At 38.1% G+C, this 16,448-nt stretch overlaps 1 protein-coding gene across 1 annotated transcript in view; it reads left to right on the top strand.

Moving 5' to 3' along the window:
- The window catches only part of TMEM232 (transmembrane protein 232), a 138,877-nt gene that overhangs the window by 29,828 nt on the left and 92,601 nt on the right, over positions 1-16,448 (top strand). The window contains exons 8-10 of the mRNA XM_075272250.1: positions 2,977-3,149; positions 12,587-12,710; positions 15,780-15,996. Coding sequence (XP_075128351.1) covers positions 2,977-3,149; positions 12,587-12,710; positions 15,780-15,996 — 514 coding nt within the window. The remainder of the gene's footprint in view (positions 1-2,976; positions 3,150-12,586; positions 12,711-15,779; positions 15,997-16,448) is intronic.

Here is a 16,448-nt window from a genome sequence, read left to right as displayed (position 1 = left end):
ATCTATGACTTTTCTATGCACAATTAACAATACTGAGCATACTGTGGATTTTGAGGAAGAATCATGAATGTGTGAACATAACCTTTTAGAATTTTACTTTTAAGTCACACACATCACAATATATACCTTATGGAATTGTACGCTTTCATGCTAATTGAGTCCCTATATTTGGAGTAATGTTCTGTACAATTGTATACCATGTCTGTGTTTATGTGTATTGCTGACAGGGTTTCTATCTCAACCTAATGACTTGAGCTCAGTATGGAATGGGATGTGGAGGATTAATATGGTAATGTAATTTTAATTGTTGCCTAGATTGTCTCCTGAGCACTCATGTCACAATACCGGCGTTGCATCATTGGAATATAACCTAAGGTCTGCTGGCATAAGCAGAAAAGTGTTGTGTAACAAAATGCTATTGTGGTTTAATAGTAGACACCCAAGTGAGAAATATTGCTTAATAAACTGTGAAATTGTAAATGGGAAATGCTCTGAAGCAGCATTGAAGTTTAAGGCCGGTATGAGGCAGCACAAAACCAAACTATTAAAGTATCCATATAACTCACTAAACAGAGTGACATTACTTTGTCTTATGGAAAATATTACATGGCCATATAAATCAACGGCTCAAGGCTGGGACCACACATGCAGTCTTTGATGCTACTTCTGAGCCAAATCCATCAGTGGATCCGTCAGGAAGAAGTGGTAGAAGTCCATTCCTTGTGAATTCACCCATGGCCTTGGCTCAAACATCTGTGCGTCAAACTTCATCCAACATAATATACTATTCCAACCAAGGGGTTTGTCTGTTGCTTATTAAAGTTTGGCAAAAAATACATTATGCCCACATTAATTAGAACTGACATTTCATAAATTCCTATTTAAAAAAAGGATAGTTGGCGTGGTTTGTGCCAAATTTATTAAATGGTGCACATCTCCGTCATCAGACACTGGCGATCAAGTGCAGTAATCTGTCTCCATAAATGCATATCTGAGCTCCATATCATTATGTGAATGTCGGAGATACCTGACTGCACCTCTGCTTTCCTTCTGACCTAGAACCCCTGGAGAACTTCATTAATGTCACTCCCCTCAATCCATTTGTTTGTGCGGTTCTCTATTCATTTTAGCTTCTTTTTTTAAATTCCCCTTTGCTTACCCAGTTATCTTACAGTTTTCTTACTCTTGTCTTTTTGCTTTATTTTGGAACTTTTTCTTTGCTCCATTGTTAATCTGATTTCATGTGACGTTTATTTTTTTGAAGTTATTTTCAAAGTTTAGGGATTGTGTGCCCTTTATTGATGTAACATTCACTTTTTTGCACTTTTAGTTAAAAAAAACTTAAAAAAGGTTTATACAAAAACTATGCATGCCTCTTACAAAAGAACTTCAGTGAAAACACCTTTTAGTCATCACTACTAATATATATTGCTTTTACATCTCTGCAGTCAGGCTTTCTATCTGCTTTCATCAGATAACATCTTAGTTTTTAGACTTTTCTTTCTATGGGCCCTCCAATTAATCCCATTATGCCTCAGTACAGAATTACATGGACAGCTAGAGACACTACCCTCTCTGCCTGCTTAGAGACACTACCCTCTCTGCCTGCTTAGAGTCAGCATAAATCTTTTCTCTATGTGCTTCTAAAACGTCTAAAACACTATAAATATACAGCTGGAGAGACTGTGGTATCATTTTTATTACAACCACGTGACAGAAGCCTGTATAATCGTCAACATTAGCTACGACAAGGAGTTTGTGTCCCTCCTGTGGAAAGCCTGTGTGGTACAGTCCATGCATACAGGAAGTGAGATTCTGACTTCTGGATTACTCAGAAACACTTGTAAATTTCAACAGAGCAGAGTGACATTATTATTATTATTATTATTATTATTATTATTATTATTATTATTATTATTATTTATTAGAGCACTAATTATTCCATGGTGCTTTACATTTGAAGAGTGTTACTTATGAAAAACAAAATGCCTAAAAACAAGCACGATGAGCTAACTGGTATAGTGGGATAGAAGGGCCTGTCTTAAAGGGCTTACAATTTACCTCAAGAGAGAAGGATCTGAGAAGATAACAATAATACAGATTTTTGTTATATTGAGGAATAATCACATAATTAAAGAAATTTTAAAAAATTACCACAGTATTTTTTTTTTAAATTGAAAATTAAATCTATATCTGCTATGGAGCTGCTTTGCCCTCCATTTCCTAACACATGGAGGAAATTCACACAAACACAGGGGTACATACAAACTCCATACAGATATTGCCCTTGGTTGGATTCCAACTCAAGATTCCATTGCTTTAAGGCAACAGTGCTAGACATTGAACCACCAAGTACCAGTAGTTTCTATGTTCCTGTCACGTCTACTGGATATGTGCTTGCTGTCTGCAAAGGTGAGAGATCACCGATATTGTTATCATCACTATGACAGATACATAATATAATATGAAGAGTTCTCTGAGTCTGGTATTGCAGCCCCATTCACTCTATGTAGTTTCATAGTCACTTAGGTTGAAAAACTAGATGTACCCTTTAAGTTCAACCTTCCTCAGATCAATTATACATCATTCAGTTGTAAATTATTAACACTGTTAGAGTATGAAATTAACACTTCAATAACTTTGGAGAGGGGTCAATAACTGAGGCACACATTGCCATGGAAAGGTCTAAAGTCTTGTAGCCCCTTCCTCTGAACAATACTTGTGAACTGCCTGCCTTCTGACCCACTTAGCCTGAACCCATAGAAGCTTGTATTAAGCAAACTATGATCCTGTACAGAACTTAAATATAGTTTTTGCTTCTTTCTTTTCCACACTATTGTAAGTTCCTCTATATAAAATATGTGCTTGCTGGAGAAATGTATAAAAAGCAATGATTCACTCTCAGAGAAGACATAGCACCATATTTGCTTGCCAGTATTATTCAGGTATTCCTGCTTTTGTGCTTATGTCTTACAGAAACAACCAGATCTTGAAGACAAATTGAGTTTAGATTCAGGAGCAGCTGATACAGACACATTTCTTTGGCACGCGCTTCTGGTTTGGCAGCGCATTCAAAATAATAGTACAAATTTACATGATGTTAGCAAGCATCTCTACCTCCTAAAGGAACATCTACATCACGGAAACTGGTTTGTATCAAACAGACCTTATTTCATCGCCTGCATAACATTACGGAAAATTTACATAGTAATTTAATTTAGCAATTTTAAAAATATTGCACTTTGTATTGTGAACCTTTCTTCACTTCCCCATAATGCTTGGCTTTTATCATCATTTCAGCTCAGGTCTTATAGCACATTAAAAAGTTTAGATCTTCAACAGAATATTTTTTTTTTCTGGCTTGCTTTTCAGAATGGAATTGAAAAGTAGGTGGGTAAAAAAATCTCAAATGCTGAAATTATTGTAGTTAATATAAGAAATGGAATTTTGCCTTTAGGGTCTAGTCACAAATGTGATAATGGTGTTCCCTTTTCACCTGCTCTGGTGAAAAGAAAAGAAACTGTGAAGTACTTAGCACCTCTTAACTAGTAAAAAGCTTTCCTGCCATGACCTACTATCTACAGTACATGCTTGGTAATTAACTGGTTAAATATAAGCAGTGTTAGTAGCATGGGACTGGATTTACATGTGACAGTGATGGTTTTAAGCTGGCCATTTACATTACATCATTTTAATGGGACTGGCCAACCATTTAATGTGCATGGGAACCTTCTGACTCTTTCCTGATGGTAGATTTTGGGAGAAAGAAGGGTTGAACATGTTGGATTTTAACATGGCATCTTTTTTTCTTGTAGAGATAAGCCACTTTCAGAGATGTCCAGCAGCAGCAGCTTTCTTCCTATTTAGAAAGCAGACCCACATGGCCGAAATGAGCATACATATGTATGGGGGGCTGTGGAGGAGTTGGGTTGGCCTGAGAGGTATCTAATATGGATGGTCAGCCTTAGACCACTGTTTAAATTTTTTTTTTAAACAAAGATATCATTACATTTATATCAATTTGCCATGTCTCCAGCCTTGAGCACCTCTGGAAAGTGGTTGATCTTCTTGAAGAAGTTCTTGTCTGTCCTCTGCAGGTTACATATTGTATTGTGTGGCAGCCATTAAGATAAATGGGCAGCAGTAAAAACATAATACCATTTTAAATCTGCCAGACAAGCTCTCAGTTCTATTCATCATAGAGGTCGATCTCAAGCAGGAAAACTACTTTAAATATTACATAACAATTGCTGTATCATCTGCTTTAATAGTAGAAAAAGAGAACTAAAGTTTGCTGGCATTAGTTAGGATTGCATAGGGTGCTAGAAGACTTGACAAAGTAAAATGGATGAATAAGTACAAACTGCTAGAATGCCTACATTTTGCAAAGCTGTTGTTATTGCAAAAGGAGGATTCTTTGGTGAATGTAAAGTTTAAAGGGGTTTTCTAAGGATTGGTCATCAATATCAGTTTGGTGTTGGTCTTTTTCATCTGACACCCCCAGTGATCAACTGTTCTCAGCAGCTGATACAGTATGGTGGCTAAAGTAGGATACTGTAGATGACCTCTCATTCACTTGAATGAAAGCTAAGCTTTGGTAACTTAGTTCAGCCACTATGTAGTGAATATAACTTTTTGCTTCTTGCACCATTATCCCTGTATCAGCTTCTGAGAACAATTGATCAGTTAAGGTATCTGGTGTAAGACCCCCACCTAGCATAAGTAATCAAAAGTTTTAGCCAGGAAAGCCCCTTTTAAAAAATAATAATAAATAACATAATAATAACTTATAACGATGGTTTTCTGAATTGTACTGTAATTTCTGGTTAATGTTGTGAAGCCTTGTTGTGAGAATACTTTTCAAATGGTCACTTAAAGTTATTCATATGGACTTGAGCGGGTATCCTAAATATAGAAAAGTACTGTAAACTTTCTCCTCATTTTCTGCTATGAATAAATACAGGGTGTCCCAAAAAATGTATACACACCTTAAATAATTGTAAATTTGGGGTTTATTATAATTCGAATAATTTTCAACATGTAAAAGAATTTACAAATATCATTCTATTGTCTTGTTATCGCATGTTCTCAAACTCGGTTTAATGGGTTCAGTCTGTAAAGAAAGAATAAATAATTGAGTTATCAGCTGTTAAAATGTGTATACATTTTTTTTGGGACACCCTGTATATTCCAGCCAGTTGCTTTGATTATGTAGATCTAATGTGTTAGAAATATTTCTTCACCTTCTGTAGTTTCCACGTATATCTGGGTTTTTTTTTCCTTAAATGGCATGTGCCACCAAAAATGATCTGCTTTTTATACCAAGTTTTTTTTTTGCTAAAGAGTATTTTTCATGTCTTAATGCATATGCAGTTTTATAGAAGCTAGAAAGCCAACAGTTCGCTGAAGTCAGTGCACTGTCGCTTTCCTGGTATGTGCCCCAGGACTGGATATATCAGTGCCGTTAATTTTAATACTGATAAATTACTAATAAACTGAAACTAATAAGCAGCCCTACAAAAGTTTTATGCAGTTAAAACCACATTCCCGATACCTGATGGCAGGCATCGGTACTATATGTCAGCATACTGAAGTTAGGAAGAATAAATAACAGCAAACAGAGATTTAGAAAAACGCTGAATAATTGATACAGAAAGTATATTAGAAAATTGTTCTGTATCTGGACAACTCCTTTGACTATTTTATAGATAACATCCAATAGCAGCCATCACTGCATCCATTACTGACACTACTGACAATAGATGATGAATGGACCAGATTCTATCTGAATTTTCAAAAAGTTTTGGGTTTGACCCAAATCTGAAACTTTGGGGGTTCATCGCCCAGAGTGAAAGCGTTATACTGAGGAGTCTTTCCAGACCCCAGAGTATAATAAGTGGAAGCTCAAGGTAGGTGTGTAAACATAATACAGTTTTATATTTCACTCCTATCAACTCTCTTAGGCATCCTTGTGGTATATGGTGCTCCCTCTGGGTCTGGGTGATGCCTTGCACTTTGAGGATGGCTATTTGTAATGAAGTGGCACACCCCATGTGACCACTGAGACTCAATCAAAGGCCTTAATGGTGACTCAGGACATGCGCCATCACCCAGGAGGCCGGCAGAGGACCCTAATGGAGCACCAGACACTGTAAGGATGCTCAAATGAAGTGTTTATTATGTTTCCATACCTTCCCTGGGCCTCCACTTTTTGGGGTCTGAGGCTTCACTTCCAGTTTCCTGACAAACTTATTCAGGAACCATCTGAACTTGAAATGAAACAAATCTTGAGAGGTTTGCCCATCTCTAGCTTATCTACTCTCTCTCTATAGAGAGCATACCTAGAAAACTCTCCAATTAACCTCAAAGTGCCAGCTCTAGTCTATTGCTGACCATGGCCTTGACTATGCTGTTAAGCATATCACTAAATGCTATTAACTGTGCAGAGGAGGAACTCGGGCAAGCTGGCTGCCCCTGTAATCATGTACAGAAACAGAATAAAACAAAGTTCTACAGTGTGAGAACAAAAGCAGATTAGAAAAAGTGATCTATTTCACTAAAGAAATACATTCCTTTTAACCGTACTATCAAGCTTTTTACTAAAAATGCTCCATTCATTCTTGTGAATCTACTTTCTTAACACAATTACATGATACGCTTCTAAAATATGTGGACAAGCGTATATTATACATTAAGATATGTCAGTGGTACCAGTCAATATCCAGAACATAATGTTCCATGCTTCTTATGATATTTCAGTTACCTGAGATGAATTCTTGTCTTAATTGTCCATTGTGTGAGTCAATGAATTCTCCTCAATTAACTGCAAATGTAAATTAAGTGGAAAATGTAATGAAGGCACATTCTGTAATTGTATAAAGACAGGTCTGGAACAAGGGACAGGAATACTAAGATGGTTGTTTTCTTACCTTTTTAATTATAGATTGATGATAGAGCTTACTGGACTGGGCACCATAGACTCTGAAATGACATTATTAAAGAAGTACTTTGACGATTTTTAATCTCTTAGGCCATAATTAATGCAACCTGAAGTACTCTTATTTTCTCACCCAGCACTTGTACAGCTTTCATTTGGTCCCCTGTTCAGTTCTGTGATAGTCTGATTTGCCTATAGATACAGTGCCTTGCGAAAGTATTTGGCCCAGCTAGTAGAAGAAAACACGAGAGGAACATCCATTTTGGACCTAGTCCTAACCAACAAAGAGCACATGGTTAAGGGAATACGGGTAGCAGGGACACTGGGATTCAGCGATCATGCTATACTTGAGTTTGGGGTTGCAAGAAGAAGAAGACCTGAGAAGACACAGACGTCAAGGCTCGACTTTAGCAGGGCAGACTTCAAGAGCCTGAAGGCAAGAGTTAGCAGAATTCCATGGTGCAAAATTCTTAAGCACAAAAATGCACATGAAGGGTGGGAAATCTTCCGTAGGGAAATCATTAAAGCACAGGAACTAACAATACCTAGAAGGAAGAAAAATGGGAAGCACCTAAAAATATCAAGATGGATGACCAAAAAATTACATAACCTGCTAAAAAGGAAAAAGGAAACATACAAAAAGTGGAAGATGGGAACTATACCTAAGGAAGAGTACACAGCAGTCTGCAGACTCTGCAAGACAAGCATCAAAGGAGCTAAGGCTGAACACGAATTGAAGCTTGCAAAAAAGGCAAAGAGTAAGGTAAAAGGATTTTGGGGATATGTTAAAAGCAAAAGAAAAGTGAAGGAGACCATTGGAGTCCTGAAGAATGACAAAGGAGAAACAGTTAACATGGTGGAACAGCAGGTGGAGCTACTAAATTCATATTTTGTATCCGTCTTCTCCCAAGAAACTAATGGAAATATCGACATTAATGGTGATGGAGATGAGGGGAAGGAGGACTCCAAGCTGACTATAAGCAAAGGTCTGGTAAGAGAGCACTTAGCCAAGTTACAGGAAACCAAGTCCCCAGGACCAGATGATTTACACCCTAGAGTCCTGAAAGAGATAGCAGAGGAAATAACAGAACCCCTTGCTATAATCTTCGGTAAGTCATGGGAAACAGGAGTGGTCCCTTTAGATTGGAAAAGGGCAAATGTTGTCCCCATCTACAAAAAGGGGAAAAGGGACGATCCAGGAAATTACAGGCCGGTAAGTCTGACCTCGATAGCAGGAAAAATCTTTGAGCAAATTGTCAAGGAACATTTACTTCAGTACCTGGATGGGAAGGCATTAATTAACCAGAGCCAGCACGGCTTTATGACCAATAAATCTTGTCAGACTAACCTGATTTCCTTCTACAACAAAATCACTGAATGGTTGGACCAAGGGAATGCCGTGGACATAGTATATCTTGACTTCAGTAAGGCATTTGATAAAGTATCACATAACCTTCTTATTGAAAAAATGATTAAGTATGGCTTTGACAAAAAATCAGTTAGGTGGATTCACAATTGGCTTAATGATCGGGCACAACGAGTAATACTAAATGGCTACACATCGAACTGGAATAAAGTCAAAAGCGGGGTGCCGCAGGGCTCTGTTCTGGGCCCAGTACTTTTTAATATCTTTATAAATGATCTGGACGATGGAATTATTGGGGAACTCATAAAATTTGCAGATGATACGAAGATAGGAGGAATAACCAACACTAGAGAGGAGAGAGAGTGTATTCAAAAGGACTTAGACACACTGGAACAATGGGCTGAGGCGAACAAAATGGTATTTAACAGGGACAAATGCAAAGTTCTACATCTGGGTAACAGAAATGTAAAAAACATATATAGTATGGGAGGAATAGAACTAAGTGATAGCATAGGGGAAAGGGACTTGGGCATAATAGTAGATCACAAATTCAACATGAGCCAACAGTGTGGTGCTGCTGCAAAAAAGGCTAATAAAATTCTGGGATGTATTAAGACAAGCATTGAATCTAGATCAAGAGAGGTCATTATTCCGCTGTACTCTTCCCTGGTCAGACCACACCTGGAATACTGTGTACAGTTCTGGGCGCCTCAATTCAAGAAAGACATCGATATATTGGAGCAAGTCCAGAGAAGAGCAACCAAAATGGTGGAAGGTCTGTAAACCATGTCCTATGAGGAGTGGCTAAAAGAACTGGGATTGTTTAGTTTGCAGAAGAGAAGGCTGAGGGGAGATTTAATAGCAGTCTACAAATATCTGAAAGGTAGTCACAGTGCAGAGGGATCTCCCCTATTCTCATTAGCACAAGGAAGTACAAGAAGCAATGGGATGAAACTAAAGGGAAAGAGATACAGATTAGACATTAGGAAAAACTTTCTGACAGTGAGGGTAGTGAGAGAGTGGAATAGGCTGCCACGGGAGGTGGTGGGCGCTCCATCAATGGAAATCTTCAAGCGGAATCTGGATAAACATATAGCTGGGATGATTTAGGAAGACCTGCACTCGCAGGGGGTTGGACCCGATGGCCCTTGAGGTCCCTTCCAACTCTACCATAAGAAAAAAAAAAAAAAAAAATTTCAATCTTTTGCCACATTTCAGGCTTCAAACATAAAGATATCAAGTTTTAATTTTTTTGGGGAAGAACCAACAACAAGTGGGACACAATTGTGAAGTGGAACAAAATTTATTGCATATTTTAAACTTTTTATAAAAAGAAAAAACTGAACAGTGGGGCATTCAAAATTATTTGGCCCCTTTACTTTCAGTGCAGCAAACTCACTCCAGAAGTTCAGTTCAGATCTCTGAATGATCCAATGTTGTCCTAAATGACTGATGATGAGAAATAGAATCCACCTTTGTGTAACCAAGGCTCTGTATAAATGCACCTGCTCTGTGATAGGCTCAGGGTTCTGTTTAAAGCGCAGAGAGCATCATGAAAACCAAGGAACACACCAGACAGGTCTGAGATATTGTTGTGGAGAAGTTTAAAGCCGAGTTTGGATACAAAAAGATTTCCCAAGCTTTAAACATCCCAAGGAGCACTGTGCAAGCAATCATATTGAAATGGAAGGAGTATCAGACCACTGCAAATCTACCAAGCCCCGGCTGTCCCTCTAAACGTTCATCTCAAACAAGGAGCAGACGGATCAGAGATGCAGCCAAGAGGCCCATGATCACTCTGGATGAACTGCAGAGATCTACAGCTGAGATGGGAGAGTTTGTCCATAGGACAACAATCAGTCATACACTGCACAAATCTGGCCTTTATGGAAGAGTGGCAAGAAGAGAGCCATTTCTCAAAGATATCCATAAAAAGTCTTGTGTAAAGTTTGGCACAAGCCACCTGGGAGACACCAGACATGTGGAAGAAGGTGCTCTGGTCATATGAAACCAAAATTTAACTTTTTGGCCACAATGCAAAATGATATGTTTGGCGTAAAAGCAACACAGCAGATCACCCTGAACACACCATCCCCACTGTCAAACATGGTGGTGGCAGCATCATGGTTTGGGCCTGCTATTCTTCAGCAGGGACAGGGAAGATGGTTAAAATTGATGGGAAGATGGATGGAGACAAATACAGGACCATTCTGGAAGAAAACCTGTTGGAGTTTGCAAAAGACCTGAGACTGGGACGCAGATTTATCTTCCAACAAGACAATGATCCAAAACATAAAGCAAAATGTACAATGGAATGGTTCACAAATAAACATATCCAGGTGTTAGAATGGCCAAGACAAAGTCCAGACCTGAATCCAATTGAGAATCTGTGTAAAGAGCTGAAAACTGGTGTTCACAAACACTCTCTATCCAACCTCACGGAGCTCCAGCTATTTTGCAAGGAAGAATTGGCAAGAATTTCGGTCTCTCGATGTGCAAAACTGATATAGACAAACCCCAAGCGACTTGCGGATGTAATCGCAGCAAAAGGTGGTGCTACAAAGTATTAACGCAAAGGGGCCAAATAATTTTGCATGCTCAATTTTTCAGTTTTTTTATTTGTTAAAAAAGTTTAAAATATCCAATAAATTTCGTTCCAATTTACAATTGTGTCCAACTTGTTGATTCTTCCCCCAAAATTAACATTTGATCTCTTTATGTTTGAAGGCTGAAATGTAGCAAAAGGTTGAAAAGGCAAGGGGGCCGAATACTTTCGCAAGGCACTGTATTAATTTTGTTGAATATAATTAGGTTCAGTCACCTGTCTCTTCAGACTTCCAGTATTGAAAATTCAGGCTCAGTATGGCAAAATAAACACTCATACTCATTTTGCCTCACCTCTCCTGGTTTGCCTCCCAGCATCTATCAGTCCCTCTGAGTCCTCTTCCAGCCTCCAGGCTGACCTAATTTGCACTGAGTGACCAGTAAGGCCTATCATAGGCCTTCAGTGGTCATGTGGGGTGCACTTTTGTAATAAAGCGCTTTGTCTTCTTCGTTTCTCTTTTCACACAGCGCAGCGAGGGATAGGAAACCGACATCTCAGTCTACCTGCAGCGCCACAACGGTGCTTTTCCGGTCACATGTTCATTAATAAAAAATGCTTCATATACCGGCTACAGTCTGTACTTTCATTTTGTGTACTGACTTTCCGGACACCCTGTATAGTGCTAATGTTATCCTCTTATAGGTTTCCATATCTTCACATGGTGAAGTAAAACAAAAGACTGAAAGGAACTAAAAAATCAGATCTGTGTTTTACTGATCCTTTAGAAACCTCCATGCTGGGGTCATAAACGTATCTTCTTCCAGTAAGCTAAAGGGGTTATAAACCCCAGAAAACTATGTGCAATAGTGACTAATAGGGGCACATTGAAATAAGAAGTTATTTGGTGGCTCAGTGGTTAGCACTGATACCTTGCAGACGCGGTGCTGGAATTCAGACAAGGACAGCATCTTTAAGGAGTTTGTACTCTGGCTTCTTCCCACACTATTTGTGTTTGACAATATCTCTGTAAACTGCGGTGGAATGTGATGGCGCAATATATGTAAGCAAAATAAATAACTAAATTAATACTCATCCATTCGTGATCCTATGTTAGTTGTGGCCCAGATTCTTGCTCTGCCGTGAGGAGTGAGATGCCCATTTCTATCGTGGTGTAAGGTACCCGTTTTATGGGAGTGTGTGCTTGAGGCCTCATCCTGTATAAATAGTAATATACAAAATATATACATTTCATTGCAAACTTCAAGACAGTTTGTAACTTTAATGTGCCTTAAAAGATCTATCCTCAGTCTCCTTATTTTTGTACTCTAAGCTTCCATAATTTATCAAGTATGTAAGTAAAAGAAAATTAAGTTTGACATTCATTTGGGAAATAAATACATAGGGTTTACTGCTTAATGTGCCATCTGTGTTATGTAGCGAGAATGAATCCTGAATAATTTAAATAACTTCATATTGAAGACTAAAATTGTGATTAATTAAACCGATGTAACAAGTGATACGTCTCATCTAGCAGCGGCATGTTGGACATATTTGCTGGATGTTATGCCTGCTCTTAGATTTGCTCAGATATAGACTTGGGATGTCTCTAAATATTTTCTAATATGAAATCATCAGAACATGAGGTGACATTTCAAGTTATGAAGGAGATAAAGGCTTTTTATTTACTGGTTTAATTATTTGATTTTATTTTTACTATTTTTTTATTGCTTTTATTCAGGTTGGATTTACTTCTTGCTTTATTTATCCTGGGAGATGCTGCAAAAATTGATATTTTGTGTTTAAGAACATTGGTAGAAATTGGCTGTGACTTTCTAACTACAATTCCAGAAATTCAAGGACAGGTAAATATGGAAAGCTGCTGCTGTAATAAGAGGCTCTGTTTTCAGGGAGTATCTGTATCTCCTAGACAACATGGTCAAGTAGTCCTTGTAAGGCAAGTTCTGCACAGTTTAAATGGTACTTGCTGTTTAATACATTTTAGGGTCAATGGGTTCAAAACTAACAGGCAAGAGAGTACAGGCTAACAAAGGCATAGAAACCTATATACAGTCCTATGAAAAAGTTTGGGCACCCCTATTAATCTTAATCATTTTTAGTTCTAAATATTTTGGTGTTTATAACAGCCATTTCAGTTTGATATAGCTAATAACTGATGGACACAGTAATATTTCAGGATTGAAATGAGGTTTATTGTACTAACAGAAAATGTGCAATATGCATTAAACCAAAATTTGACTGGTGCAAAAGTATGGGCACCTCAACAGAAAAGTGACATTAATATTTAGTAGATCCTCCTTTTGCAAAGATAACAGCCTCTAGTCGCTTCCTGTAGCTTTTAATCAGTTCCTGGATCCTGGATAAAGGTATTTTGGACAAACAATTCAAGTTCAGTTAAGTTAGATGGTCGCCGAGCATGGACAGCCCGCTTCAAATCATCCCACAGATGTTCAATGATATTCAGGTCTGGGGACTGGGATGACCATTCCAGAACATTGTAATTGTTCCTCTGCATGAATGCCTGAGGATTTGGAGCGGTGTTTTGGATCATTGTCTTGCTGAAATATCCATCCCCGGCGTAACTTCAACTTCGTCACTGATTCTTGAACATTATTCTCAAGAATCTGCTGATACTGAGTGGAATCCATGCGACTCTCAACTTTAACAAGATTCCCGATGCCGGCATTGGCCACACAGCCCCAAAGCATGATGGAACCTCCACCAAATTTTACAGTGGGTAGCATGTGTTTTTCTTGGAATGCTGTTTCTTTTTGGACGCCATGCATAACGCCTTTTTTTATAACCAAACAACTCAATTTTTGTTTCCAAAATGAAGCTGCCTTGTCCAAATGTGCTTTTTCATACCTCAGGCAACTCTATTTGTGGCGTACGTGCAGAAACGGCTTCTTTCTCATCACTCTCCCATACAGCTTCTATTTGTGCAAAGTGCGCTGTATAGTTGACCGATGCACAGTGACACCATCTGCAGCAAGATGATGCTGCAGCTCTTTGGAGGTGGTCTGTGGATTGTCCTTGACTGTTCTCACCATTCTTCTTCTCTGCCTTTCTGATATTTTTCTTGGCCTGCCACTTCTGGGCTTAACAAGAACTGTCCCTGTGGTCTTCCATTTCCTTACTATGTTCCTCACAGTGGAAACTGACAGGTTAAATCTCTGAGACAACTTTTTGTATCCTTCCCCTGAACAACTATGTTGAACAATCTTTGTTTTCAGATCATTTGAGAGTTGTTTTGAGTAGCCCATGATGCCACTCTTCAGAGGAGATTCAAATAGGAGATCAACTTGCAATTGGCCACCTTAAATACCTTTTCTTATGATTGGATACATCTGGCTATGAAGTTCAAAGCTCACTGAGGTTACAAAACCAATTTTGTGCTTCAGTAAGTCAGTAAAAAGTAGTTAGGGGAATTCAAATCAATAAAATGATAAGGGTGCCCATACTTTTGCACCGGTCAAATTTTGGTTTAATGCATATTGCACATTTTCTGTTAGTACAATAAACCTCATTTCAATCCTGAAATATTACTGTGTCCATCAGTTATTAGATATATCAAACTGAAATGGCTGTTGCAAACACCAAAATATTTAGAACAAAAAATGATTAAGATTAATAGGGGTGCCCAAACTTTTTCATAGGACTGTATCATTTATTTATTTTGCTTATAAATATAATGACATATTCTATAGCTTAGTCCAAACACACCACAAGTGTTACTGACCACTCTACCGTATATAAACACGTATTCACACTGAGCAAAAAAAAAAACGGCTGCACGGAAAAACTCCCGGACTGCTACTCGGGATGTCAAGATAGATACAAAAGAAAAAAGTTCCAGCATGCCGTATACAAAAGCTTACGCGTTTCGGTTGTTCAAAAAAACGATCCCTTAGTCATAGCTATGACTAAGGGATTGTTTTTTTGAACACCCGAAACGCGTAAGCTTTTGTATGTTATTTCTTTTACATGGATCCATACCTATTGTTATAGGTTTTTAATTATGCCTTAGTAAAAGTTATATTTTATTATATATGGCATGCTGGAACTTTTTTCTTTTATATTCTATAGCTAACCACTGAGTCATCATGTTGCCATCATATCCAAAACTTCTCTTGTACACTTGTGCACAGTAAATGGTCCATTAAGAAAGTTAGTGACAACTGTAGAGAAGAAAGTCCCTGATCTGAAGCTGCGCTTTGTAGTTAGTCATGTGTGATGTTATATGGGTATTCCCATGTCCTAAAGTATTACCAAATAACTAGAATATGCCAGTACTTTTTGATCACTAGGGATCTTACTTCTGAGATCCCTATTGATTCTGAAATTGAAGAGGCCACTTGAGATGATTCAGTGCTGTGTCCCATTTACCTATGTTTCTGGCAAATCCAACTGTTTGGGGAGCTACAGCCAACCCTATTCATGTGAAAGGACTTCTGAGCAGCACTTCTTCTGTATAGTCTATGGCTGGCCACCACTGTGCAGAGAAAGACAAAGAAAAGTTGCAGTGATGTCTTAGTCATATCAATATGTGATGTGACCACCCTTGGTCTTCCAAACAGCATCAATTTTTCTAGGTACACTTGCACCTAGTTTTTTAAGGAATTTACCCTGGAAGATTGTTTCAGAAATCTTGGAGAACTAACCTAAGATCTTCTGTGGATGTAGATTTGCTCAAATTCTTCTATCTCTTCATGTAATCCCAGACAGACTGGATAATGAGATGAGGACACTGTGGGGGCCATATCATCACTTCCAGGGCTCTTCCTCTAAAGACCAGTCACATTAAATGTTGATGTAATTCAGATTTCTCTTTTGTTCATTAACTTAATCTTTTTATTTATTTATTTTTAAATAATTTCTGGAATAGCTGATCTATTTTTCCTTTCTCTGTACAGTCCTCGGTCTCTTCTCTAAATACTTCTTCTTGGCCACTGGAAGTTATTTATGTCTTTACTATGGTGCTAGCAGATATTTGCTTACATGGAACCACATCTGAAATCCAAAAGCATGCATTTGTTGGATTTCAGAGTGACAACACCTGGAATATGGAAAACATGGGAGCCAGTTTAAACAGTTTATTACATTTTAATCCTCCAAATACATCAGATTCCAGTAAGTACTTTAAATCTAGTTATGAATCAAACGTTTCAGAATCAAAAATGTTTTGCCATTCAGTTCAGGTAGAACTCTCACTGCTCGTGTTTGGATTCTACATGAGTTATCCACTTGTCTCTACAAGTCCCTCTTGACATAAAGGAAAAACACGTCACAGCCAGTTATTCCTGAGACAGTCACTGCTGTGGCCACTGATCAGCTGAGTGGGCATTTATTTGTGTGTCAAGATGAACCAGGACGTAGAGACTGGCAAGAGACCCTGGCATGGATCAATCAGTCAGACCCCCCACTGATTAATAGGGAATTATGTAAAATCTTGGTACAAACCTTATTAAGATTGCCGCGTACTGTTAGGATATGTGCAAACTTTTGATTTTTCTTAAAGGGGTATTCCCATCTACATAATTATTTTTAAATTTCTAGATAATTAAAAGTTAAACATTTTTGCA

Source organism: Leptodactylus fuscus, chromosome 1 (assembly GCF_031893055.1).
Source record: "Leptodactylus fuscus isolate aLepFus1 chromosome 1, aLepFus1.hap2, whole genome shotgun sequence".
Lineage (NCBI taxonomy): Eukaryota > Metazoa > Chordata > Amphibia > Anura > Leptodactylidae > Leptodactylus > Leptodactylus fuscus.
Note: the sequence above shows the minus strand (reverse complement) of the source record. Positions and strands in the feature narration are given on the sequence as shown.